A 27,211-nucleotide genomic window follows, 5' to 3' on the forward strand; every position below is an offset into this window, starting at 1 on the left:
CAAAGAGAGGGGGGTGACAATGGGGGCCAAGGGTTTGGCTGGGTAGGTCAGGCTCTCCCTCCCAGGCCTCCTTCATAGCTACACCAGTCTCTAACACCATCCAGGTCGGTTGGTGATCAGGTGTTAGTTAGACAGGAGGGCTGATTTGACAGCAGGCCACGGAAACTCATTCTTACCTTATAATTAAGGCTCACTGGAGGCTATGCAACCACGAGTTAGTATTCAAGTTATGACTGGCCCAAATTCTTCATATGAAAACAAACCGCCTGCAGAGTTTTCTAAATTTGTTGAATAAAATCGACTGGTGGTGCTCCAGTCAAAATGAAAAAGTCGCTATCGTAGTGAAGGGCTTAACCATTTTAGCTCCATGACCAACTGTATACTTCACTATATTCTTGCGTTCTACAAACTGTTTTATTCAACTTTGGAAAGGCTTTTTTATTGAAGGATATTGAATGAACACTGTATTTACCCCCAGCAGTTCCGAAAGCTTCCACTTCCCGAGCTGAATTAAATCCGGAGATAGTAAGAATAAATAATAAAACACATCACAGTAAAGGACTTAAGTTCTGTCAAAGGACCGAATCCTAGGTAGTAAAGGAGGCTTCGTAGCACCTCTTCCTTAGCGATTTATTTTTGTATATTACACATTAACTTTCTCTTGTATGCCAGTTCTATCGTTTTAACATACAAGAGGGTGCTGGGGTGTAACAGGTTGAATAAATCGCTAAACGATGTAGTGATACGACATTTTCAAAGCCACTTATGATACGACCCAGAGAGGCCTCGCCCCACTTGCATCGGACTGGTTCAAATAATGGCGGGGAGATCAAGGCGCCCTCAGCATCACCAGCCGTATTCACAAAAGGATCTCAATTAATTCTGACGACTCCTGGAGGCAGATGGTGGAACAGTTTACTACTATTACTGTTTCCACCACCACCGGCACTGCTACTGCTACGACTAATAATAATAATAATAATAATAATAATAATAATAATGATGATAATAATTAGAACACCATAAAATTGTCGAAGAACAGTTCTGGTAAAGAAAAACTTACAACACCCATTGAATGCTAGAAGCCGAGATAAAAAGGGACAATGAGGTCAAGGTCCTGTGCATGTCACCTTATGTCATCACAGTCTATAAGCCCAACAAGTTTTGTAGCTCTGGCTGTTATTCTTCATGGAAAATTAGGTGACATCCGGAATACAAGGAAAAGTCCCATTTTTTGACCCCAGACGAAGTCAAGGTCACTGATCTTGTGCGAGTCACCTTAGGTCATCACAGTCTGTAAGTCCACCAAGTTTGGTGGCTCTAACTTGAAGCTTTCATGGAAAACTAGGTAACATCAGGAGTATCAGGAAAAGTCCTAATATTTGCCCCCAGGTGATCTCAAAGAATAATCAATCGATTAGAACCATAATCCTTCTCGCACTGCGTCCGCATTAGAGCTATTTTGTAGCAAAATTTCGGCTTTCTTGATTAAGCAGTGCTTGCTATAGCGTGGCTGACTCACTTTTCTGTGTTCCGGATAATATCCGGAGATCTGATTGACGGACTGCCACCATATATGGCCATAATATGCGGACAGCTGCCCAACTAGGCAGACCAAGTTTGAAGGCTCAAGTCCATATAGCCTTTGGAACATCGAAATTTTAAAATAAATGTGAATAATACTAATACTGATAAGAATAAAAAATAAAAAAGATCCCACAATGGTGTGGGAACTTTAAAGTTACTTGCCCTCTGACAGGGCGGAAGTTTGATCCCAGACTAAGATGGAACAGTACGATTACTTAAATTTAGATAAAACAGACTTTACTGATCTTCCACAAGACCCACCGATTAGCCGTAATTAACACCCTCGTTAATACCATCACACCAGTTCGGACTAAGACAGCCCAAACATGTATTCAGTATGTATGGTTTACATCAGCGCTGAAGAGGTTAGAGGGACCGCTGGGTGCTAGGGAATTCACCACCATATCTATACCCAGAGGCAGACACATCAAAAAGAAGTCTTCACTGCTGATATAACCGGATTAGTTTGGCATGACCAGATTTTCCAACTTTAAATTCAGTTTAGCTATTTGTGAACGTAAGTGTATGATAGCTGTATGTATGAAGATAAATATACACAAGCAACTTTATACACAACCTACGTTTAAGAAAGTTTATTAAATACAATCCCAAAAATACCATATAGAATAAATAACACCAGGGTACAGGAGTGACTAAATACAAGAACTGCTAAATAAGTTATGACGAAAACATGGGAAGCGTTCGACGTGGCATTGGGGAGCTTCTTAACAATTTTCCTCAGGGATTAATTTTGTGTTTCACCTAAATTGCCTTTTTTGTAATATTTATATCGTTTTAATATCGACTAAATTGGCGTTAGTCCGTATAAAAAGAGAGTTATGGTGTAATAGACAAAATGAATTGCTTAAGAAAAAGTTGTGCAGTATTCAGTGCCATCTACAACACGATACTAACGGTCTTACTATTAACACTGAGTAAGGAAAAGTGTAAAAAATTCCGTGTTATTTTAAAGTTATTTATAGAAGTCGTATAACTGGTGAATGTGATCAGCCTGTTAGTTTATATGGTCACTTATGGAACACATATAACTGTTGAATATGATCACCCTGCATCCCTCATTACAGACTACAATCAGCAATGATATAGAAAAGTCGGACATGTTTTATTAGAGTCACCTGTTTCAGAAATTATCAACTACTGTGTGCCTGTCCACACCTTTGCTCACCCACTTTTAATAATATGGACCCAAATACTGTAAACGTGTGTGCCTACAGCCTCATCCACCACCCAACCACAGAGGGTGGTCTAGTGGTCAGAAAAGCATTATACTGCGTGAAGGGACGTGATGCTCAATCCCGGGCAGGGGCAGGTAACAATCCGATTGTTTGGAAATCGTTAAACAGATCTCACTGATGCTTCACAAGACCTACCAACATGTAAACACTCCCGCTAATTTCATGACACTGTTATTGAATGACAGCACTACAGCACTTTAGTTCTAAACTGACCAAGGTCCCTGACCTCTTTAAGCTCAGTTGATGGCCAAGTGCTGTCAATCTGGAGTCGACTAACCTAGCAACTAAGGAGTCTCATCACTGCCTCACAGCCAAGGCCCATTAAATTTCAGCGTGGGAGTGGTCCAGTTCTGTCATGAGAAGGCAAACCGACTATAACTGTCTGATCCTCGTGTGGTGAAAGGGATTAAACACAACGTCCATTAACATTTCAACAACCAGGCGTTCCCTCAAGACTGAATGAAACCGTCTGGTGGCAGCAAGAACAAGTTAAGCGCATTCAGAAAGCGTATACCTCCACCAACGCCTCTACCAAACAATTCAGAGCATAACTGCAGAACTTAATCATCCCTTCCTTGTCCCATGACCCACATATTCACGAAATTTCATTGAAATCCATCAAGAACTTTTTTTAGATTTCTTGTTGATAAACATACACACAAACAAAAGCAGGTGAATACGCAACCTCCTCCAGCTTCGCTAGCGGAGATAATTACCCCCTATATCACATAATCATGTTGAAGGTTTAACAGGAAGGCGGAGTGGAGATTAGAGGAAAGAGATGTGCTCTCCAGGAAGTTATTAATACGCTGGTGACGCTGGGAGAAGCAGGTATCTTCTCTCCATTTTGATTTAATCCCTTCTGTCAGATAACTTTTTTTTTTTTTTTTGCTTCTGGGGGGGGGAGACTTCTGGAGATGGAGGGGTTAGATATAGCCTTCCTTAACCCCTTCAGTACTAGACGTCATTCCAAAGGCAGAATAAAATTGTCTGATGTTTGGAAGAAGAAACCGAATAAGGGCCGGCTTTATGCTGAAAGGTTTAACAAGAGCCAGAGCAGAATTTTGAGAAAGGTGGAGAACTGCCCTGGCGGAAGGTGGAGAAGCTGGACACGTTGGGAGAAGCCGATATCTTCTCTCCCTTTTGTTTCATCCATTCATCAGAGAACGTGTTCTTTTAATTAATTCTTGCTACCTTCAGACTACTGTTTTTGTTCCAACTGGACGGCTGGATATGGCCTTAATTATTGTTACAGTTGCACATGTGTCCACCAGCGCTGAAAAATATTACGTGGTGGTAGCAACAAGAAATTAAAGCTGTCCTCACACTGAAAGGTTTAGCATGCGCTGGACTTGACATTTGAAGGCGGAGAATTGCTCTCGACGAAGTCTGAGAAACTCGAGACGCTGGAGGAAGCAGACATTTTCTTCTCTCCTCCTTTCCCACGGTCGCCGCAGAGGGCTGAGGCAACCTTCTTGGTGGTGGCGAAGACAGTGGGGAACTTGCGTCTGAGGTACATTCGCTTGGTGTCATTGGCCAAGAAGAACACGAAGATGAAGAAGCCTTGCAGTGTGACGAGGATGTCTGTGAGTGCCCTGCAACAAAGAGAATTGAGGTGGTATGTTTCTTTTAATAAAAGTAATAATAAATAAATCAAGGCTGACAGCTTGAACAATTTGTCCCTCTGAACTTTGAGATACCTGGATACGCTGAGTTTTAAAGACGGGAGGTTCCAGGCAGTGGGAAAGACAGACTGATGAAAACAGTTCCAGAGCTAACCAGTTGCTTAACTACACGAGAGACTGACAGTACCATTTATTTCTTACAAAAGAAAACTGTACAGAAAAGAAGTGCGTGCATGTGGTTACAAGGGTGCTGTGTTCCCGTTAATGGGGTGGGGATCCAAGACCAGTGAACAGAAGGGTGGCATTAGTATAGAAAGGGTTGAAACATCGCAACGAAAAGAAAACGAGAGGCTGAAGGGCGTCATTGAAACATAAGTCCTTTACTTTGGTGAGCTCCCCTTATACATGGGACCTGTATCGTACTCCACACAGGGATTAATTAAACCCAAGTGCAAAGTCAGTGAAACAAACAGGCCAGCATTTTGACTTTACGCTGGTGAGTTTCCCACATAGTGAAAACTGTACTGTTCTTCACACAATGGATGAATAAGGCCGCTGTGCAAAGTCAGCAACTGAGCAAGGCTAAAGAAAGCATGGAGTTGGTTCAACACACCCAACCTCAACAAATTGAATATGCAGACGTAATGTGATTTTTTTCAAGAAAGATCTTTATAAAATGAAACACCAAAGACATTGACAGATGATCAAGGATTGAGGTGTGTGGTGCTAAATGGGAGGAGGAGTGTTATATGGAAGACTATGGCCTGTTGAAAAATAGAGGAATCATCTTCATCATCATCATCATCATCATCATCATCATCACCTCTCCATTTCCTAGTCAAAGATGAAGTGAGGTATGGTCCAAAAGGCAAGGAAGAGGGGGAAAATTATAGAAGGAGAACTAGTCAACAGCATGATCAGTGAAATGAGTCACAAACTCATTAACTCATCATTCAAGCCCCTGGAATCCTGACTGCACTTCATAGGCTTAAGACATATCTTCCACACTTAGATTCGTCACTCAGGAGAGAAACACACACACACACACACACACACACACACACTTATACCCCTTTCACCTTAACTTGGCTCAGGCTTTTGTTCTTAATCAGTTTATTTCACTACATTTCTACATCCTTTCCACAGCACTTCTTCGTAACAAGTATGATATTCCAGTTTTAGTATCATCACAATTGAGACTTTCTGATGGAGAGATGGTAGTGTTAGGGAAAGTTAATGTGAAAGGAGTAAAGTCACTGTTTCACTCACCATATCCCCTCAGTGAGAGATCACCTTCAATATTCCGGCTTCCCATTACAGTATCTATGAGGTGGTGTCAGGATTCCACGGTCTCGAATGCTGACTGAATGAGAGTGTGGCCCTGTTAACTGAGCAGACTTTAGTTCTCTCTCTCTCTCTCTCGCTCGCTCGCTCGCTCTTTCTCTCTCTCTCTCTCTCTCTCTCTCTCTCTCTCTCTCTCTCTCTCTCTCTCTCTCTCTCTCTCTCTCTCTCTCTCTCTCTCTCTCTCTTTCTTTCTCTCGACCCTGCCTTACTCCATCCTTAGGTGGAACGAAAGGACTGGATGATGATGATGATGATGATGATGATGATGATGATGATGGAATATGATGATAATGATGATGATGATGATGATGATAATGATGATGATCATGGAATATGATGATGATGATGATGATGATATACTCAGAGCTGCCAAGACTCACCACAACTCAGGAGGGGGAATCTGCCATGAGAGGATTTCGAAGACCCAACAGGCTGACATCAGCACCAGGAGGCAGAACTGATGCTTGAAACTGCAGAGGGAAACAAGAAAATATGGTTTAAGACTCTCTCTCTCTCTCTCTCTCTCTCACACACACACACACACACACACACACACACACACACACACACACACACACACACACACACACACACACACACACACACACACACACACACACACACACACACACACACACACACACACACACACTCTCTAGGTCTATCTGCGTATGTAAGTATATATCGATCAATCCACTTCTATATCTAGCTATCATAGGCGTATCCATTACTAGGAATATGCGGGTGGGGGCGTGATTCTTGGCAAAATTATTATACTTATTGCATTTAAACAATTATAAAATCAAAATTCACTCTTATTATACCTGTTTTAATAACGAGAGTACAATAACACAGGCAAATGCAAGTGCAGGAAGATATTGCATGCATTTTGGGAAATACATTGTCTTTATAAGTTATCATTGCTCTGCCGTAAATAAAATCGTTATCGTCCCCTCTCCTCAATTTATATCTCTTCTAGGTCTATACATCTCAACTTATTCGCTTTCTGTACTTATTCAGCCAAATTATTTCGTGGCACAAGTTCCTTAATCAACCGATACTTTTTCTGCCCACAACTCAAACTGCCACAGCTTCGCGACCGTGATGACCATGATCGTTACTGCTACTACTACTATTACTAATACTATTACTGTAACCACCATCACCACTACTACTAATACTACTACTATTACTACTAACCAATCCTTTTTCTCCCACAACTTACTCTGCCACAGCATCGCGACTGTGCTGAGCGTGGTCGTTGTTCAGCGCCTCTGCCTCCGGCTGCTGACCCACCAACTGCTTCAGGCCAGGGGAGGTGTGCTGGAGGTGTCGGTAGTCCCCGTACGTCAGCATGTTGAAAAGGATGTTGCTCGCGAACAGCACAGCGGACGGCCCGTAGAAATACACCAGTAGCTCCTTAGTGTCTGTGGAGAATATAGGTTAGGTTTAGAGACCGTAGAATTAGGCTAGTTGGGAAGAAATCTGATTAGGTTAAGGGGACCATAAAAGAAGGCTAGTAGCTCCTAGTGTCTGTGGATCTGTGGAGAAGTTAGTTTAAATTAGGGGATCGTAGAAACTGGCTAGCAGGGAAGAAATCAGATTAGATTAGAGGAAGGTAGAAGTGGGCTAGTAGGTCTTTAGTGTCTGAGACGAGTGTAAATTAGGTTAGACAGTGCTGTTACTTTACGAAGGAATGCAAAGGAAAACAAATATCAAGTGAGTTTATGGTCTTTTCGAAGCCGTTTGTTACTGAGAAGACAATGGCTATGATTTTTAATTCTGTGAGTTGAAGATAAAGTTAGTAAAGAAATAAACCTGCTCCCCCCACCAAACCCTCCATCCGAAGCCAGATAAGTAATGCTACAGGCGGACAGGATATTGGATAGCCTGTAGAAGCAGGTTTGTAAGGCCAAAGTGGTAAGAGAGAATAAGAGAGTTCCTTAGTATATAAAAACTCTACTTATTACACACAAACAGTCCTTGCTAGGTCAGATCAAGTTAGTATAAGGTTGCAGGCGAACAAGACGGTAGATGGTTCGCATAAGTGGCTAGAAGCTCATTGAGGTGTGTGGAGAAATTCGCCTGACCTCTTTAGTGCAGTGACGTCTTTTCTGTTTCATTGTTGCGGTTGTCTGTTTTATTCTTTACTATTTTATTCCCTGAAGGAGAGACTTATTGCACTGCAAGAGTTATGATACAACCTTCATTAACCCCTTCACTATATGACTGCTGGCTTGTTATCTAAAGTCACTATTTCTCCACCAGATGTTAAGGATGACACACTGAACACCTGTGAGTATTTTGCCCTGTTATTCTAGACTTACTGGCCACCCTGTGTGAATAAACAAGAGGCGCAGGCGGTCAGACATATGGGCCACCCTGTATAAATAACAGAAAGGGGTGCTAGTAATTCTCCTTACCTGACTAGAATATTGCCGTGTATCTCTACGTAACTACACTCCACTCGTGAGCCATGGTTTTAGCCACCCACTTCACCCAGCTCAGTGCAAAAATGAGTCAACGCTAAGGCTCTACATTCATTCCACATCACTTCTTCGTGGCTGGTATCATTCTAATTCTTCGGGACGAGCAACATATTCTAGTGTTAATCTACTGTTACAACTCAACAGTCGAGATGGGGGGATGGCAATTTTAGGCTGTCAGTAAAACGAGTACAGTCAATCTTTCATTCTCCATTATCTCCATATTACAATACAGACTATCATAACATTCGGCATTTCTAGTCATATCAGCTTGCTTATAGTCTTTTTACCTCAACTTGGCCCAGATTTTTGTCCTTTTGCAATTTTTATTTTTTGTTAAAAAAAAAAAAAAAAACGCAAAAGGCAGAATAAGACACTACTATGGCCTTGTATCCTTTCCATGGCATTTTTTCGTGACTAGCATCCTATTCTAGTATTAATCTCTTGCTATGAGTCGGTATTATGAAGGGATGGCAAATTTAAGCCAAGTTAGAGTCAAAGGATATAACCAATCTCTCAGTCTCCAAGTTCACCCCGTTATAATACACAATATTATAAGTTTTGGCATTTGAACTCATGCATACCAACTTGCTTACACAGTCAATCTCTCATTCCACATTATCTCCCCTTTACAATACACAATATTACAAGTGCTGGCATTTCTCCAGGCATTTCCCAATAGTCATAAAAGCCTGCTTACCTCCTGGTATTGGTTAGCGATAGGGATAGTAGTGGTTAGTCAGTGGAATTCCCGGCGTCCTCACTTTCTCTATAGCGGTCACCTACGTCACGATGGGAAATACGCTCCCACTAGCCTTCATACCCCAGCCACGCGGTTACCCAGAATTTGTAAGTACACAGGAAATAGGTGTAATATACAAAGCAAATGGACAAAGAAGTGCTAGGACGCCGCTCATAGAGTATACGTGCAAACAGTCAGCAAGAACATAGCATACCTGGGAACCAACACTTTGTCACTCCCAGGCGGGGTTTGATGATGCCGTCAACGTCGTCTGGCGCGTAGATGTGCATCAATATCGTTACCAGGCTGCAAGGGGGTGGTGGACAGGAAACACACATTAATACACTGGACGAAAATAGGGACCTAGATTGTAAAATGACGATTGTGTGTTGTTGTTTGGGGAGATGTCTGATTCTCTCTCTCTCTCTCTCTCTCTCTCTCTCTCTCTCTCTCTCTCCACACACACACACACACACACACACACCACATGAACTGCATCCTTACTGACACCAGTTTGAAAGGCGGGAGAGAAAGCTGAACAGCTCCGTAGAGTTTTTATATGAATGAATGAATGATAGAAATTAGACGAAAACTTTAACCACTTTATCATCATTATTACCGTCATCATCATCATCTTGACCATGATCATCATCATCATCATCATCATCATCATCATCATCATCATCATCATCACTCAATTTCCCATTAAACAGTGAAGAGAAAACATCATCATTATCATCCCCACCACTCAATTTACCATTAAACAGAGGAAGGAAAATGATCATCATCATCATCATCATCATCGTCATCATCATACACACCTCTTTTCCCAACTAAAGAAGGCGTTAGGTGTAGGAAAATGGAATGACAAAGTATAATATTGACAACTTTTAACACTACAAGAGAAATGGGCCACACAATCATTTACACATCCTTCAAGCCACTGAAATCCTGGCCACCTTACAAATATATCCATCCATACGTTACTTTTTCCAGTACAGACGCACTTTGACATAGGCTAACCTACCTGATAACAAGAGGACCACCGTAGGCAAAGAGCATATAGCGTCCCACAGGCGTGTCAGGGGATGGTTGCTTCTTGCTGAGACTCCTGTAGGGGAAAAAATTCAATACACTACCTTCACAAACTATACTGTGTTCACGCTAATGGCCTAAAATTGCCATCTCTCCATCCTGTGTGTGTGTGTGTGTGTGTGTGTGTGTGTGTGTGTGTGTGTGTGAACACTGTAGTATTTTTACACAAACTATAGTCGGTTTGTTTTCCTCTGACAGAGATCCCTCTCTTTCAGCTCAGTTAATAGCCACATGAGGTCAGATTGGAGGATAACTTTGACTAGTAACCAGGGAGACTTACTAATACCACATATCTAAGGTTCATCAAGTTTCAGGCAACCATAACTTAGCATTCAAGTTGTGAGAGTCGCCCAGTTCCCTCAGATGAAAACCAACCATCCGCTACAGCCCATCTTACATACACTACAGCTTAGTCAGATTTTTCCTCCTGTATAATGGTAATCGATAAAGAGGTAAAACGTATCCATTATTACCCCTCTGACGAGCAAAGGACTGAGGATATTTAATAGGGTGCTCCGTAGGTTGAGCTCCAATAGGAACTCACTTGGGGGATCTTCTGTTTTGTAGGGATGGCTCAGTCTGCTGGTGTGGGCGTGCGTGTGTCAGTGAGAGTAGGAAATGAGTAAATAATGCAAGACATAATTACAACATTGACCGAGCCGTCCCTGTAACCAAAAAGATATCACACAACAGTGTAGAAGAGGGGCGTTACATGTGGACTGCCCTGTACGATACATAATAATGACATGGTGCCTCTGTCTGTCTGTCTGTCTGTCTCAGTACCTTTCTCCGGTACAAGCAACATCAGTGAAGTGTTGGAGACGGATGCCCTCACGTGCTACCACCAATATAGCAGTGCGGCTACACTGCCTGGTTATACGAACGTCTCTCAACTCCCTCCCTATCCCCCAAATGGAGAATGGTGGACTGCAGAAGGACAGCTTACGTTTGCAGTCCACCGGGTTCACTTTTCAGATGAGTCTTGGGCCACAGCAAGAACAACTACTTTAATCCGTTGACGCATCATTTCATCATACATCGCATAGCACTACGTTACAAAATATTACCTTTCAATAAAAGTACTACAGAGTACTGAGTTACATGCCATTAAAAGACATTACAAAAGCAATACAAACATGAAAACAAAGTGCGCATACCTCCGCCAATGCAAATGCCATTGAAATGGATCTGGATCCCTTTCCAGATCCGCGCCAAAATTTAATAATGTCTTTCTTGGTCTATGGACCATCTTTCTACAAAGTTTCACTGAAATTCATTGAGAACTTTTGGAGATATTATGAGGAAAACTCCGGATCCGGATCCGGATCCTCCCCCAAATTTAAGCATTTTTCCCTGGTCCATGGCCCACTTTTCCACAAAATTTCCTCAAAATCCGTATAGAACCTTTTGAGTAATCCTGCTGACATTAAGGCAGACAGTCAAACAATCAAACGAACAAACACAGGCAAAACCATAACCTCCTTGGCGGAGGTAAATATTGCAAAAAACAATATTCTGACCTGATTCTCCTCCAGGCATCGAAGCAGAGCACAGTGAGCCAGAAGAAGGTGCACAGGTACCAGAACTGCATCAACATACCTGTGCCAAGAAGAAGGAGAAGAATTAATGCCTATCGAGCTCACGTGGGATTTTAAGACATAATAATATTTTGTAAGGTTTAAAGTGGCAGGAATTCACTAAAAAAAGGGGAGGGGGACCTATCGACTGCGAGAGGGCATTAACACTCACAGGGTCCTACGACTGCATGACCAGGAGTGAGGGAAGAGGGCAATCTACCATCAACTTTTTTTTTTTATATATATATATATCACCATTATCATCATCATCATTTTTTCATGTCCCTACTTTTCAGGATCCATTAGCCTATTATTACTATTATTATTATTATTATTATTATTATTATTATTATTATTATTATTATTATTATTACTATTATTATTATTATTATTATTATTATTATTATTATTATTATTATTATTATTATTATTACCGTATTGTTATTATTATTATTATTATTATTATTATTATTATTATTATTATCATTTGTGGTGGGTGGGGGTGGCTCACCATCCATTCATTCGATGTAGTGCTGCTCTCTGGTTTCTGCCCTTTCCTCTCCTCAATTCTTCTTTCCTTCCATCCTATTCTGCCTTTATTTCCTTCATTCCTTCCTCGTCTTTCTGCCTATGGATGACTTTAGACTCCTTCTTCTGTCTTTCTTTCTCTTATTCTTTCCTATTCCTTCTGCCTGTGGGTGACTCTACACTGAGGTACAAGCCAAATGGTTTCCTGTAAACCAGGAAACATTTACTACGCTGGGTGGTAACCATATAATCAAATTTTGGCACCTGGTGGTTTAGTGGTTAATTACGGTGCTCCAATCGGATTGAGCCGGTGAAGGTTTATATCCAAGGGGTGGTTGGGGTTTATTGCACACGTAATGCCACTCAGGGATGAGTTAGACTGGTCACTCTCATCTTTAATGTCAGGACCAACTTGCCTAGCCCCGGGTTCCTACGCTCCTCATGGGGCAACGTAGGATTGGATGATGATAATGATGATCATCATCATCATTATCATCATCATCATCATCATCACCATCATACCCTTGTTTCCCACTGATATGAAAGTGGTGGGAAAAATTCAGAAACAGGAAAAGGAAAAATTAGTAGAAATGAAAACGACCACCACCATCATTATCATCATTAATATCATCACCACCATCACCTTCTCTACCATCATCATCATCATCAACATCATCATTATCACGCAATATCCCATTACTATGACGGAGCAAATCCTGAAGACAAAAACACTAATGGGGGTGAGAAATTAAGAGAGAGTTTGAAAAACCAGTTATCAGCACTACTACTCACTGCGACCCACATTTTCCTACCACACATATAGCCCTCTCATGACTGGAACAATTCTAGTATTCGATTTCAGCTAACGCGAGCAGGTTTTAGATAGCTAAGAGGGAGTTATAGACAGCTGAGGATGTTTATACTAGTGCTATTAACAATGAAATATTTACCAGAAGCGACAACTGGAAATCAAGTAGTCTGAAGTGTTTTCCATTTATTTTTCACCATCTGCCGTCACTTCCTCTATAACTTCCGTCGCAGATTAACTCCTTCCCCCCTGTGAGGTCACTAATCTTCCTCGAGGGTCATTTGCGACGGAAGTGTCATAGGGTAAAAGTTTTAATAAATGATGCGATATAAACAGACAAAACTTCAAACTACCAGGATTCCAGATGTGGCGTCTGCTAAATATATATCTATTAACCCTCTTACGGTCGGGATAACTCCAGTATTCTGTTCACACTAACATCAAACGATTTTAGTCACCTGGGTCAGTACAACAGCCTGAGTGTTGATACCATATAATCTGTTCCTTTACCTTGGCCTTGGATTACCATTTCTCCACCTTGAATGCTGAGTTATAACAATAGATTAACGCTAGAATATGATGCAAGTCACGAAGAAGTGCTATAGAAAGGATATAAAGCAACAGTACTGTCTTTTTCTGGTACTGAGCTACGTGAAATTTCTAAGCTACAAGACGATGAATTTCTGGACCGAGTTAAAATGAATAAAATAGAGAACCATTAACCCTCTCATGGTCGGAACAACTCTAGTATTCACTCCAGCCAAGGCCAGGCAATTTTATTAAGCTGAGTGAGTCATAGGAGCCTGAGCTGTGAGGACGCGAGAGAGAATACATTGTGGTAGTATCAGCATGTGACAGGTAGTGAAGTGTGTGCATGTTGGTGAATGAGTGAATCACTGAATTATATCGCCACGCTAACCTGACTTAAGCCTCTAACCCCTAACATTCAGGTGATGGTCAAGTGTAGCCAGACTGGAGGGATGATATGACTAGTAACCAAGGATAATAATCGATTTTTATGTAAGCAACACATGCATTATCAACACTCTTCAATTCCATGACGTGTTTTTTGCCTGATTTCTTCTATCCTCTGACGATTCTCTTTAACTTTGCACTGACTTTTTGAATTGGAGGGGTTACACACAGCCTCCATTAACCCCTACACTACCATGGTGCTGTGGAGGGGTTAAACACAGTCCCCATGATCCCCTACACTACCTTGGTGCTGTGGAGGGGTTAAACACAGCTTTAACCCCTACACTACTATTTTGTTTATTACACCTTACTGTCCCATTATGTGTTATTTAAATCTTCTGATATCACCATATTCTGCATATATAACGTACAGATTATATTACTCAGCTGCATGCAAAAAGAAATCGCTAAGGAAGAGGTGCTAGGGAGCCTTCTCAACCAACAGTGGGAATGAATTTTTCTTAGGAATTTTGAGGTCATATTAAGAGCCGCACTGGAGGCTTCGGAACACCTTTTCTCCAAGCGATTTATTTTTCTTATTACACCTCACCATTCTCTTGTATGGAATTTACATCGTGTCAATACCGACAAAGTTTGAATTCATAACAATGCAGGAGGACAGTGAAGTGTAATTTGTAGAAAAAATCGTTAAAGCAGAGGTACTACGGGATCTCAGCCACTTCGACCCTTAAACTAAAACAAAATAAATAGCTTAGGAAGAGGTGTTAGGTGGCTTTCTTGCTCGACGAGAATACAAGTGAAGGCCATTCCCTCAGCTGGTCCCATAAAACCACACGAAACATAAAGAGTTGGAGACCATGAGACAAATGGAAATGAACCACTGACTGCCACTGTACCTGGAACTATATTCTTTTCACTTTAACCTGTCTCTGATTATCGTTCTTTTGCACGTAACTCAATGGCAGAGTAAGATAATGCTCTATGTCATTTCCACAGTACATCTTCGCGACTAGCATCATATTCAAGTGCTAACCTATTGCTATAACTCGGCATTCAAGATGGAGAGATGAGGATCTGAGGGCAGTTTAAAGTAAAAAGACTATAGTACAATACTGAAAAAGTGTACGAGGCACTAACCCACAGCGACGCAGGTTGCATCGTCCCATCTGTTTCCGAATGACTGGAGGAAGCTTGTGACGAAGGCAAACATGAGAGAGGTGGCGTGGAAGAGCTGACACCATCCCCCTCTCTGCAGCAGGGTGGGCACCATGCAGTAGCAGGTCACCATCAGAGCCAAGGACACCAGCGAAATACATAAACTCACAGGCATCAAAACACCTCTAACCTTATCCCACGTTGAGGCCGTTTCTTGGCACGCCAAGGCTGAATATTCAAAGTTGCCCCTGTAGGCAGGAGAGAAAATGAATTAATATGATGATGACAGTAGACGTAGGGCCGTGTTCACAGTCGTCCCCAGTGCTGCCCTCAGAAGCCTACACAGCTCCGAACACACGTCATGGTTTTCACAGTTCTCCCCAACCTAACTAGCCTTCCAAAGGCTTCATTTGGAGGCTGTGTTCGGGCTGTCACCAACAGTTATTGGAACATTCTTGGGAGAGGGTTGGGGCTCCCCGACAAATACATTCAAATCAACTGAGACAAAAGAATCATTGTCTAATGCATATTTTTCATCACTGATTTGAAATAAAATACCCGATGTGATAATGCTGAAATAACTGTACACTCAGCGAAGAAAATATATACACTTTTAAGAGACTACTCGTATAATTTACCTGAATATAAGGCAACTAATCGTAGTTTATTTCGCAGCCTGTTGGAGGCTCCACAACAAACAAACCCGAAATGAATAAAAGATCACTGTCTAAAGCATTGTCATGTGGAGAGAATGGAGAATGAAAGACTGACTAAGAGGGTGTATGTAGGTGAGGTGGAGGCATGGAGTTGAGAGGTATATGAGGGAGGGGGGGAGAGTTGGGGGGAGGGTAGTCAAATGGTGGGTGACAGAGCGCCTTGGAGGCGTTTTGTCTGCGGCCACTCTTTGCGGGATTAGGGAGTCGGGCTATAGATAGATAGATAGTCAAAAGTATATTTTCATCAAAATTTAAATATCAAATGTCTGATGTAATATTGCTGATATAACTAACACTTCCCGTTTTAAAAATACCTCATGATCATGTGCGAGCACCAATACTATGCCTGTTAATAAACCAAACCATCACTCATTAGACGTTACTCTATATTTGTTACTTTTCCATAGTTATTTTCACTTACGCCTTTCTTACAACACTCAGCATTTACCATATTTCAACTTACTCCCAGTATTTCAAGAAGGTGCGAGGTGAAGTTGCCATTAGTTAGCCCCTTCGCTCCGATAACTCTTTTCATTCTTTATTTTTGCTGCCTTTAGACTAATTTCATCACACCTGAATATATTAGAGTTGTATCACACACACACACACACACACACACACACACACACACACACACACACACACACACACACACACACACACACACACACACACACACACACACACACACACACACACACACTTAGACCAGATTCTAGTTCATCACTGTGGCTTCTTACCACCGCTTCTTTGCTGTTTATTCTGCAAATGTTCCGTTAATATCTTCTTGTACGCAACACAAAACTGAGTTGCTTCTCTTGTTGCTGTTAAGGCCCCAGACTCAAATGAAATGTGAACCCGACAGACTGCAGGCTTAAACTGCCATCCCTTGCAGTTTACCACCCTCCTTTTATGGGATAAGAGGTATGGTAGGTGAGGGATGTTTATACAACCATACAGTTGAGCCGCCTGTTTACATCAGTGCCACAACAAGAAAGCGTCCCTCTTCAGCACAATAATAATAATAATAATAATTTGCAAAAGCCAAAGTAATTCATTAAAAAGGAAGTCCTGTGGTGGATCATAAGCTTACAAAAATACAACAGGCAGCAGCACACAACACACGCCATCCCACATCAAAGACACTTTTGACACACCAGCACTCCGGTTTCTAAGTTATCAAACAACATAACCAAACCTAAATTAACCCAGCAGTAAAGCTAACTCAGCTTAGCCCAGCCTAACCAACAAAACCAAAACTAAACCTACCCTGACCGAACATCAGGGTCAGGGAACCCTAGTCCAGTCAAACATAACTTAAGCAACTAATTAACTTGACCAAAGCTAACCAATCCAATCAGCCCACCAACATATCCTATCTAAGCTAACCCAATGACAAGACCAGCCTAACCTAACCAGCCCAGGACTACCTTAAAGCCTAACCCAATCGATTCTAACTTAAACAACCAATTCATTTAGACTAAACCTAACCTAACCTATCATCTACCAGCACAACCAAAACTAACAACAGTACAACCAGATCTCAGTCTAAACTTATCCAACAAACAATTGATTTGACCAAACTTAATCAATTAACCTACCAGCAAAACCAGGGCCAGTGTAACCTAACGTAATCTAATCAACGTACCTGCCGTCGGTGAAAATGTCGCTGCAGTAGCGGGTGGGCGGGAACACTCTGCTGCCAACGTTCAACTGTCCATAGGCGTCGATGGAACCATTCATCACAGCCATACGAGGCACACACAGTGGATACCCAACTACGGTGCTGTATGAGGATTTTGGTCTAACACTGAATGGAGGATCGTAGGCAATATTGGTGCTTGGGTTTGGGACACAGCTGTAGCGAGAAGTATCCATCACATCACCATCTTTGCAGCACTTCCGAATGCATGTGTTCCCGTCGCAGGCTCTTTCATGCGTCTCCCAAGGGTCGCTGTAGCACAGTTTGACCGAGTACTCTATCTTGCCCCAGTAGGTCTCAATAGCATCCACGCAGAAGTCATTTGGGAAGGTGTATTTATCGCTGGTGTAGTGGTCTTCAATCTCCCATACGTGCACCATGCCAGTTGGGACATTCAGTAAATACGATTTCTGAGCACGCAGAGGCACGGTTTTGATGGGATCTTTGGTACAGGTGATGGTGTTGATGTGGTTCTTCATGACTGGCCACGGAACAGCGGCCACAGAAATATCAGCCGAGACAGGTGGATCTAGGTGGCTGGGTGAAGAGGCGGGCTGGCACTTTCCATTTTCGTTCATGGCCTGACCTGGTGGACAACAGCGAGGGACAGACGGAGGAGGGATACAAGCCTTCTTCATGGCCCAGGAGACGTGGCCATTGTCATCCATGTAGTGGCTGACGCAGTAGTTGTTGATTCTGAGTCCAGCCAGGTCGCCTACATCACCCATCAGCAAAATATCCCCACGCCTTCGTAAATGAAATTGGTTCCCGTCGAAACTCATCTCTCGGTGGCCATCTTGGGTCTCACACTCTGGCTCGTATACAACAACGTTTAGACTGCTTACCGGTATCTGTAAAAAAATAAAATAAAGTAAAATAAAAGAATTAATAAGCTTTGGGCATTGTCTCTCAACTACACAAGAGCCAATTAGACAAACAATCAGTGCCTATCAACCAATCGGGGATCATTAAGGCAAAGAATTAACGTATATCGACTACACGACTCATTAACCTCTTCACCCCGAGGACATCTCTACAGTAAAGCAGTTAATTTTAGCTTTAATTTCTTCACTTCAAAAATACTCCTAAGATTTAAAATGGGGTGAAAAAGAAAGTGCATCATAGGACTGAAGAGGTTAATACAGGCACTCATTTCTGCTGAGTCTCAATCTTCCCCAAGAACACGACCCGCGATAATCGAAACTACGTACAGTACTTCAACGTTCCCAATAATGCTGCTAGATGGACAGGGGCTACAGGAAAACAAACTGAGTCCACCAGTCTGACCGGCCACATCACACACACACACACACACACACACACACACACACACACACACACACACACACACACACACACACAAATAACCAAGAAAAGAAAGGATATTAAGAACCCAAATCAGGTAAAAAAGTTCTCTCTCTCTCTCTCTCTCTCTCTCTCTCTCTCTCTCTCTCTCTCTCTCTCTCTCTCCACGATCAGTCAAGGACAACCACTACAAAGAGGAGTTGTTGTATCTTTGATCGCCTCACTATGTGTCTATTTATCTGTCTATCAGTCTATTAATCTATCATCCTTTATTGCCCTCTCAGAAAAGTAGGGGCCCGGGGCTAGGTTGCTTAATGTAGACGCTTTAAGTGTCAATTTACTATCTCTAAGTGACGTTATCCGATCAGTACATCTCAAACACCCCTTGGATGTAAACCCTTAAGTTGGAGCCTCTTAACACACTTGACCACCAGGCGTCCATTTGGTTATATGGTTACCACCCAACGTAGTAAACGGTTTCCTGGGCTACAAGAAACCACTTTTTTGTAACTCGGTGTAAGTCACATGAAGATTGCACTACATCAACATCGTGGATGGTGAGCGTCCCCATTTAGTAAAGAATATAGATAGATAGACAGATAGATAGATATTGACTGACTGACTGATGGATAGATGGAGGGAGGAGGGGACAGGTGGAGAGAGAGATAAATAGGCAGACTGACAGATAGACAGATATAGGTGAATGAATAGATAGATAGATAGATTAGATAGATATAGAGGGATAGATTGTGGCCAAGTAAATGGATGGATGGATGGATGGATGGATGGGTAGACAGACAGACAGACAGACAGATAGACAGATAAATAGATATCCCATAATCAACCTCTTGGGCCCTATGTCGTGCTGTTTATTTTGTTAACTCCACACATGAAAGTCAGCAAGGTAAATGTTATGCTGTAAAGAGGTAAAGTCCAACAGGTGTGCTTGATAATTGGACAAGTGTGGCAGAGCAGCACATCACTTTCTATACTCTTTTCACCTTAACTTGACCTAAAACTGCCATCTGCCCATCTTGAATTATCCGTCGTAACTAGAGATTAACACCAGAATATGATGCTGGTCACTAGATAGATAGAGAGATAGGCTGATAGATAAAAGGGAGTAGACAGACACAGATAGGTAGACAAATACAGTAGATAGATAGATAGATAGATAGATGGGTAGACAGATATACACATAGACAGAAAAACAGTCGAAAAAATAGACAGATAGATAAACAGACAGACAGACAGAGAAAGAGATACATAGACAGACAGACAGATAGACAACTTATGGATAGAAGATGCTGTTGGGGTGACGAACGGTGTGACATGAAAAAAAAAAAAATACAGAATGCAGGAAAGACATCATTTTTAATTCTCTCATGGTGGGAACAACTCTAGTACTCTATTCCAGCTAACGCCAGACGATTACATTCACCTGACAGTGAGTCCTAGGAGTCTGAGAGTGTTAATAAAGGCAGGAACAATTTGTGTATGATACTGGGGGGGATTTCAGTAAGTGGAGAATGGAAACTAACAGACAAGATATGAAAGCCGTACCAGAATGGAAAGTCATCATCATCATCCTTATCCTCCTCCTCCTCATCATCATCATCATAATCATAACTGACATATAAGAAATGGGGTGGCGTTTTTATTGTTGTCACCTCAGTCTCCTCAAAGCGTGAAGCCGCTGGAGTACTGGGTGCAGTTACCGTTTTACTACAATCCACCATCCTCCTCTCGTGAGATAGGGTCGGAGTTGAGGAACGATTGTATAACCGAGTAAGAGCCTAGTTAAGTAGATGCCACTACGTGAAGGCGTTCCGTTAAGGGATAGTGTGACATAAGATTCACAGACAAAGATTAAACATAAAAATAAGGGACAGATTCCGGAAACGAGTATGTTACCTTTGACGTCTTGTATCTGTTGTCTTCGCCAATGATGTAGATGTCGCCTGGATAACGTTGGCAGCCATTTTTGGTCAGTACTTCCTTAGCACCACATCGGCATTTCACAAGCTGTCCTGGGATGGTTGGAACCCTGCCATCAACCAAAACAATACCCTCCTTTCCACTGCTCTCGGGGTCTTCAGTTTTTGATCCTTCTTCAGGCGACGTTCCCTCCGTAGAGTGACCGTTTTGGTGTGGATGATCCGGTGCTCGTCCTTGTGTGGTGCTGGAATTCGTGATATTTGACTCTCCTTCTCCGGTGGTTTTATGATTGTTCGTGGTGGCAGAGGTGACTGTGGTTGTGCTGAAGGAAGTGATGTCTTGAGCACCGAGCACTGAACACAAACCGAGTATGAACACCACGCCAAATGTGTACATGGTGGAGCTGGCCATTTTGCAGTCTTTTCTTTTTTCCCGTCTGGTTCCTAGTGATAAGTCAAAATTAACAATACAGCTTTCAAAGTTCTTATTTCCACTAGCCTAAATATTTACTGGAATACACCAGCACCAACCTGACCCCTTGGCCTGCGGTGGGTTCTCAAAAAGTAACTGTGTGACTTTAGGAGGAATAAAATACGAAGTCCACAATTCGCGGGTAAACTTAATAGATTTAAAGTTTCCGCGCACAGCAGACTAACGACCTCTTACGCTGAACTTTCACACGTTAAATGGGTCGTTTGACATCGCACTTCCAAATACACAGGTTTTCAGGATCTTGGATGATATCACAGGGTTTCCAGTGCAGGCAAGAGTCGCGTGGAAGAGAAAGCTGTGTTCAGTACTTGAGTTATATTACGTAGCAAGACTGGTTAGAAGGCAGAGCAGGGAAGTAGCACACCCTACTCCCGCCAAAGCTTCCTACACACTGACGTGCCAGTGTTGTTAGCCTTGCTTATATATTATGCAGTAACTCCCCACCCCCTCATCCCTCCCAGTGGATGCTTCTCGTTTCCTCTAAATATCATTTCCTTTCCTCGTGCATTTCTCTCCCTCCTCCCCTCCATTTCTCCCCCCTTCCCCTCCATTCCCCTCCATTCTCCCCCTCCTTCACCTCCATTTCTCTCCCCAATCCCTTCATTTCTCTCCACCTTTCTCCTCCATTTTCTCCCCTTCCCCTACCTGCGCCTTTCACCTTGCATGGGGGAGCGAGTGGTGCAATGGTTATCACATCCAGCTCGCATGTGGAGGAGTCTTGGTTCGATTCTGGGGCCGGACAGACAATTGGACTCAGTTTGTTACCCCTTCCGCCCTTGTCCCAGTTCACCCAGCAGTTGAATTGGGGACCTGGATTTAAAACTACTTCTGGTCGTGTTCTAGGGGATGTTTGGGACTTGAAAATTGTCTCTAAAAGGGCCCACCTGCAGCCAATGGACATTTTTCTTGCCCTTGTCCTTGTCCTTGTCCTACTACTTATTGTTTTACTTTCTCTGTTTCTTATTTTCCTTCTTCTTCTTTCTCTGCTTCTTCTTCTTCACCGTCTTCTTCTTCTTCTTCTTCTTCTTCTTCTTATCTTCTGTTTCTATTGATTATTATTGCAGTTAACATCATCATCCATAATTGTTGTTGTTATTATTATTATTACTTTTGTTATTATTATTATTATTATTACTTTTGTTATTATTATTATTATTATTATTACTATTATTATTATCATTACTATTAATAATAATAATAATAATAATAATAATAATAATTGTGTATGTGAGTGAGGTGGAGGGGGTAAGAGGGAGGGGGAGGCCAAGGGAGATGGAGGGATGGAGTGGAGAGGTATATGAGAGAGGGGGATGTGAGCTGGGAGCAGGGCAATGAAATGGCGGGGAACAGGGCGACATGGAGGTGATTTGTTTGTGGCCACCCCTTACGGGATTAAGGCGTCTGGCAATAGGTAGATATAGATTATTATTATTATTGCTATAAATATAATTATCATTATTATTATTATTATTATTATTATTATTATTACTATCAGAAAAGTGTATTTGTATGTTGAATAAATATTTATACAAACTACAAGTCTGTCAAGGAGAGCTGTCGAGCTAAAGGCGAAATGCTTGGGTTAACTTTAGCTTGCTTTCGCTCTGAATCTTGATTTTTATTAACAGTCCAATTAAACACAAAATTTTGACCGGGTTTCAGATAACTAGGTGCGTATGAACCTATATGGTGATACAATTATAATATTTTCCTATTAAAAGTGCCGATTTGGTGACGATTCGGTATTTCGTGGCACCCCTTGCATTCAGCCTCACTCCAACGTTACCACCTCCCCTCCTCCACCTCCCCTCCCTCCTCCTTCCCCTCCACTCCTACCTTCATCTCCTCCTCCCTCCACTATCCTCGCTCCATCTTTTACGCCGTCATCACTACTTCCTCTCCACCCCTTCCTCTACCTCCTGCTTTTTCCTCTTTCCACCTTCCCTCCTCCAACTCCTGTTTCCTCCCTCCACCTCTTCCTCCTTTCTTCATCATCCCTCCCTTTCCCATACCATATTTCCCTCCCTCCTCTTTCCTCCATCTCTTCCTTCCTGCTTCCACCTTACCTCCTCCACCTCTTCCTCCACCTTCTTTTCCTTCTTCCTCCTCCACCTACTCCTTCCTTCCTGCTCCATCTCCTCCTCCTTCCTCCCTCCTGCACCTCTACCTTCCTCCTCCTTCCTCCCTCCTGCACCTCTACCTTCCTCCTCCTTCCTCCCTCAACCTTTCCTTTTCCTCTTCCTCCCTCCTTCCATCTTCCTTTCTTCTTCCATCTTCCTTTCTCCACCTCTTCATCCCTTCCCTCACCTTCCCTCCTTCACCTTTTCTTCCCTTCCCTCACATTGTCTCCTCCCTCCTTCCATTCTCTTCCACCTCTTCCTCTGTACTTCCATTTATAGTAATCCTCCTCCTCGCTCCTTCACTCTTCCCCTCCCTCCCTGGTCATAGGACTCGCCCACTGCGTCCCTGGGTTGCCACGCGTGCGATTTTGCTAGAAGGTCACCAGCCCCGGATCAGCCACACACGTCACCGATGCTCAGCTCCGTGGGCAAGTGAACCAGCCTTTGACGTCACTCCACTGGCTATAGACGAGAGGGTTATCGTGTGACGTCATCAAACCTTAAATCCCCCATCATGGCGGACGTAAACAAGCGTGCGCAGCCAGCAAAATGGTAAGTTCTTGCAATGTCCAAGACTATGACACTTACTGCACTTTGCCCAAGATGTTCGAAATCGGAGAGAAAACACAAACGAGTGAGGAGAGGAGACGCTTGTGCCTTGCTGCACCAAACGAAAATGAAAGCTATTAGGAGAGCACGTGAATGAGAATATTATTTCTCGAGTGGCAAATATTTTCGTCATACTGTACATCCGGCACCAAAAGTCCTGTCGCCCCCCCTAACTCACTCTTCAAGGACCTAAAAAATCCGTGTGGTGGACGTGTAGCAAACGACGACTTATGACACTGATATGAGGCCAAATGAAGTCAGCAGTGTCGGTGGCTGCCGATTCACCACACTGATTTCAAAAGTGCATGGAGGATAAAGCAAAATAAACGGCAGGACTTTTGATACGACAATTAGATTAACAACTAGTGTGATGGCTAACCTACCATTGCCATCTCTACACATTCCCTAGTAACTGGTTGTGACTGCACGTCTCTAACACATCCCAGAACCATCTAACTGTAAGCATCAAGACTCCCGTAATTTTTTAGAGTCACGGTTAGTTAAGGGCTTGCTGTCAGATAGTGATGTCTGGGTAAAGTACGCGAGGAAACACATTCCAGTCGCTTTTTCGTTATTTTAATTTTTCCTAAATGTTGCTCCCTCCCTTACTGAAATTCATCCTTGTAAATAATTATCAGGAGCTCTAAGCCGACTCATACATGTGGCGTTAACTTCTGAAAAGATTACAATGAAAATTTTGTCGGAGACCCAGTGCATTGTGATTTCAGTGTTTACCATAATTTCCTCTCAACATGGCTGCGAATCCAAGCTGGTGATGTCAGTACAAACCTTCTTCTTGTTCTCTGACAATGATCTGTAATCCCTTCCAGTTTACCTGATGGCCATGTGTAAGCAGATTAGAGGGTAAGTTTGCCTTGTAACCAAGGAGACTCACATCCATGCCATTAGCAAGGCTCATTAAATTTCGCCCAAAAATGGCTTAATATTCGACTTATGGGAATGGCCAAGTTCCGTCACAAGAAATCAACCCAAATTGCAAATTTACTGTCAGCTGAGGGAATCTGGTAAGTCGTAACTACATGAAATTCACTGAGCCTTGGTTATGGGGTAGGGATCAACGCTTCACTCTGACTACACTTGGCCATTCACCGAGCTTCAGGGGGTTAGGAGCCGTGGGTCAGGGTAAATGCTTTACGCACTGTTTTCAGCTCCCAGTGCACAGACAGCATCAAAATCCTATCGCCTCTCCTGAGTTTCTCTACATGAAGACAGAGAAGCAGGAGAGGCGTCAGGACTTTTGATGCCGACCATACTACCCCAAAATAGAAGTCGATCGTATTCTAAATGGCATCGTGGTCTTCGTAGCACTTTTTGCTTAGTAGATTATTTTCCATATAACATCTTAATTCAGCTGGAACCGTCTCATATCGTGTTACTCTCGATACACTTTGCATGAGTAACATAAAAGAGGATGTTGAAGTGCAATTCGTACAATTATATCCAAAAGAGGAGGCTTTTATAAGGCCTCGTACGCCTCTTACAGTACGATGCTGTGAGGCCGGCCTGTTGTTAGTGTTCCCCTGTGTGTCATGTGTGATCAGTAACAATGCAGAGTATCTCTATATTCTTGCTTTAACCCCAGCCTTAAGACAAGGAACAGAAATTCACTGTCAAAGTTTACCAGAAGAGAAACACACACACACACACACATACACACACACTCACACACACACACAGAGCTCACTGTCCTCCCCTTTCCGGCTCGCATATTATAAATCCCTGCAGCGTACACGAGCGAAGGAAACTGTAGCCGGAGAGAACGTGCAGTCGACCCTGACGTCACGAGTACGTCATTTCTTGTCCTTGGTCCGACACTGAGCGAATACTTAAGGAGATAACTGCATTGTTTTGTTTATACTGACCCACATGATCTGGAAGTAAGAGGTCTGTGTATATATATATATATATATATATATATATATATCAAGTGAAGATATTAATGGACATAAATTTTCATTCTAAGTGGTTAACGAGATTTCGTGACACCCCTATAGTAGCGATTTTTTCTACACATTACACCTCAGCATCTTCGTGTATGTTACTGATGCAAAGAGAACTAAGATGTTACAGACTAAACAGCATGGCAATGCAGCATAAACAGCTACAGAAGTGGTGCTACGAAGCTTACTATGCCAATTTCAGAGCAGATGAGGGGAAAGCAGAGTTGGCTGAAACGTCATCATTCTGTTATACTTCACTCGAACTTGCCCCAGATTTTCGACCATTTGCATCTTATTACCTCAGTGACAAAAACAGTATTACGGCTCGACATCCCTTCTATAGCACTACTGTATCATTAGCACCACTTTCTAGTGTTGATTTATTATTACAACTCAAAACTGAAGTCCAAAAGATGGCATGTTTAGGTCAGGTTAAAGTAAAAAGGGTATAATGACGCTCATCTTTGACGTCACTGGTAATGCCTGAATCCATACCCAGTGCTCATCCCGCTTCCCGATTTCCTCCTGTTGACTTTTTCTGCTCAGTTTTGTCCTACTTTCACTTGTTTTGAAATATACTGTCAGCTACTGTGGAAAAAAGAGCAGTTATTTTCTTTAATACTGAATCACACATAATTTGAGACAGTATTCAGCTGTGGTGCTGAGAAATGTCAAATGCCACAGTGTTCATACCGGTGAAGGGAGAAAATGATAATATAGTTCGCTGGAATGCCATTATTTTGTAGTTATATTACTTTTTTTTTTTCCAACCTTTCACTACAAAAATTGGCTTTAAAATGACCATACCACGTTGAGTGCACCGCTTCTTGTCCGATCAGCGATGTTAAGCAACTTTGGGTCTGGTTAGTACTTGGATGGGTGACCGCCTGGGAACACCAGATGCTGTTGGCATAATGTTTTGTGGCAGGTGGGGGCGCTCACCATCCACTCACTCGATGTAGTGCTGCTCTCGGATATCTGCCCTTTCCTCTCCATCCTTCTTTCCTTCCATTCTATTCTGTCTTTCTTTCCTTCATTCTTTCCTTGTCCTTCTGCCTACGGGCGACTTTACACTCCATCTTCTGTCTTTCTTTCCTTCATTCTTTCCACTTCCTTCAGCCTGTGGGTGACTCTACACTGAGTGACAAGCCAAATGGTTTCCTGTGCACCAGGAAACCATTTACTACTCTGGGTGGTAACCATATAACCAAATTTTGGCGCCTGGTGGT

General features: G+C 42.5%; 1 protein-coding gene and 1 pseudogene across 1 annotated transcript; one reads left to right on the forward strand and one right to left on the reverse strand.

The window, feature by feature from the left end:
* Window positions 1-3,480: 3,480 nt before the first annotated feature.
* Window positions 3,481-21,222, reverse strand: LOC145418170 (putative G-protein coupled receptor Mth-like 1). The gene is made up of 9 exons (XM_080286691.1): window positions 20,777-21,222; window positions 17,504-18,408; window positions 15,122-15,387; window positions 11,656-11,734; window positions 10,068-10,151; window positions 9,255-9,346; window positions 7,038-7,239; window positions 6,193-6,282; window positions 3,481-4,438 (listed from the first exon to the last, which is right to left on the reverse strand). The coding sequence occupies exons 1-9, from the start codon at window positions 21,209-21,211 to the stop codon at window positions 4,180-4,182; spliced, it is 2,412 nt and encodes an 803-aa protein (XP_080142817.1). The 5' UTR covers window positions 21,212-21,222; the 3' UTR covers window positions 3,481-4,179.
* A 5,553-nt stretch (window positions 21,223-26,775) lies between these two features.
* On the forward strand, window positions 26,776-26,894 carry LOC145418176 (5S ribosomal RNA; annotated as a pseudogene).
* Window positions 26,895-27,211: the final 317 nt, after the last annotated feature.

This window comes from Coenobita brevimanus, chromosome 112 (assembly GCF_032717465.1).
Source record: "Coenobita brevimanus isolate Jiangsu-jjx chromosome 112, ASM3271746v2, whole genome shotgun sequence".
Taxonomy (NCBI): domain Eukaryota; kingdom Metazoa; phylum Arthropoda; class Malacostraca; order Decapoda; family Coenobitidae; genus Coenobita; species Coenobita brevimanus.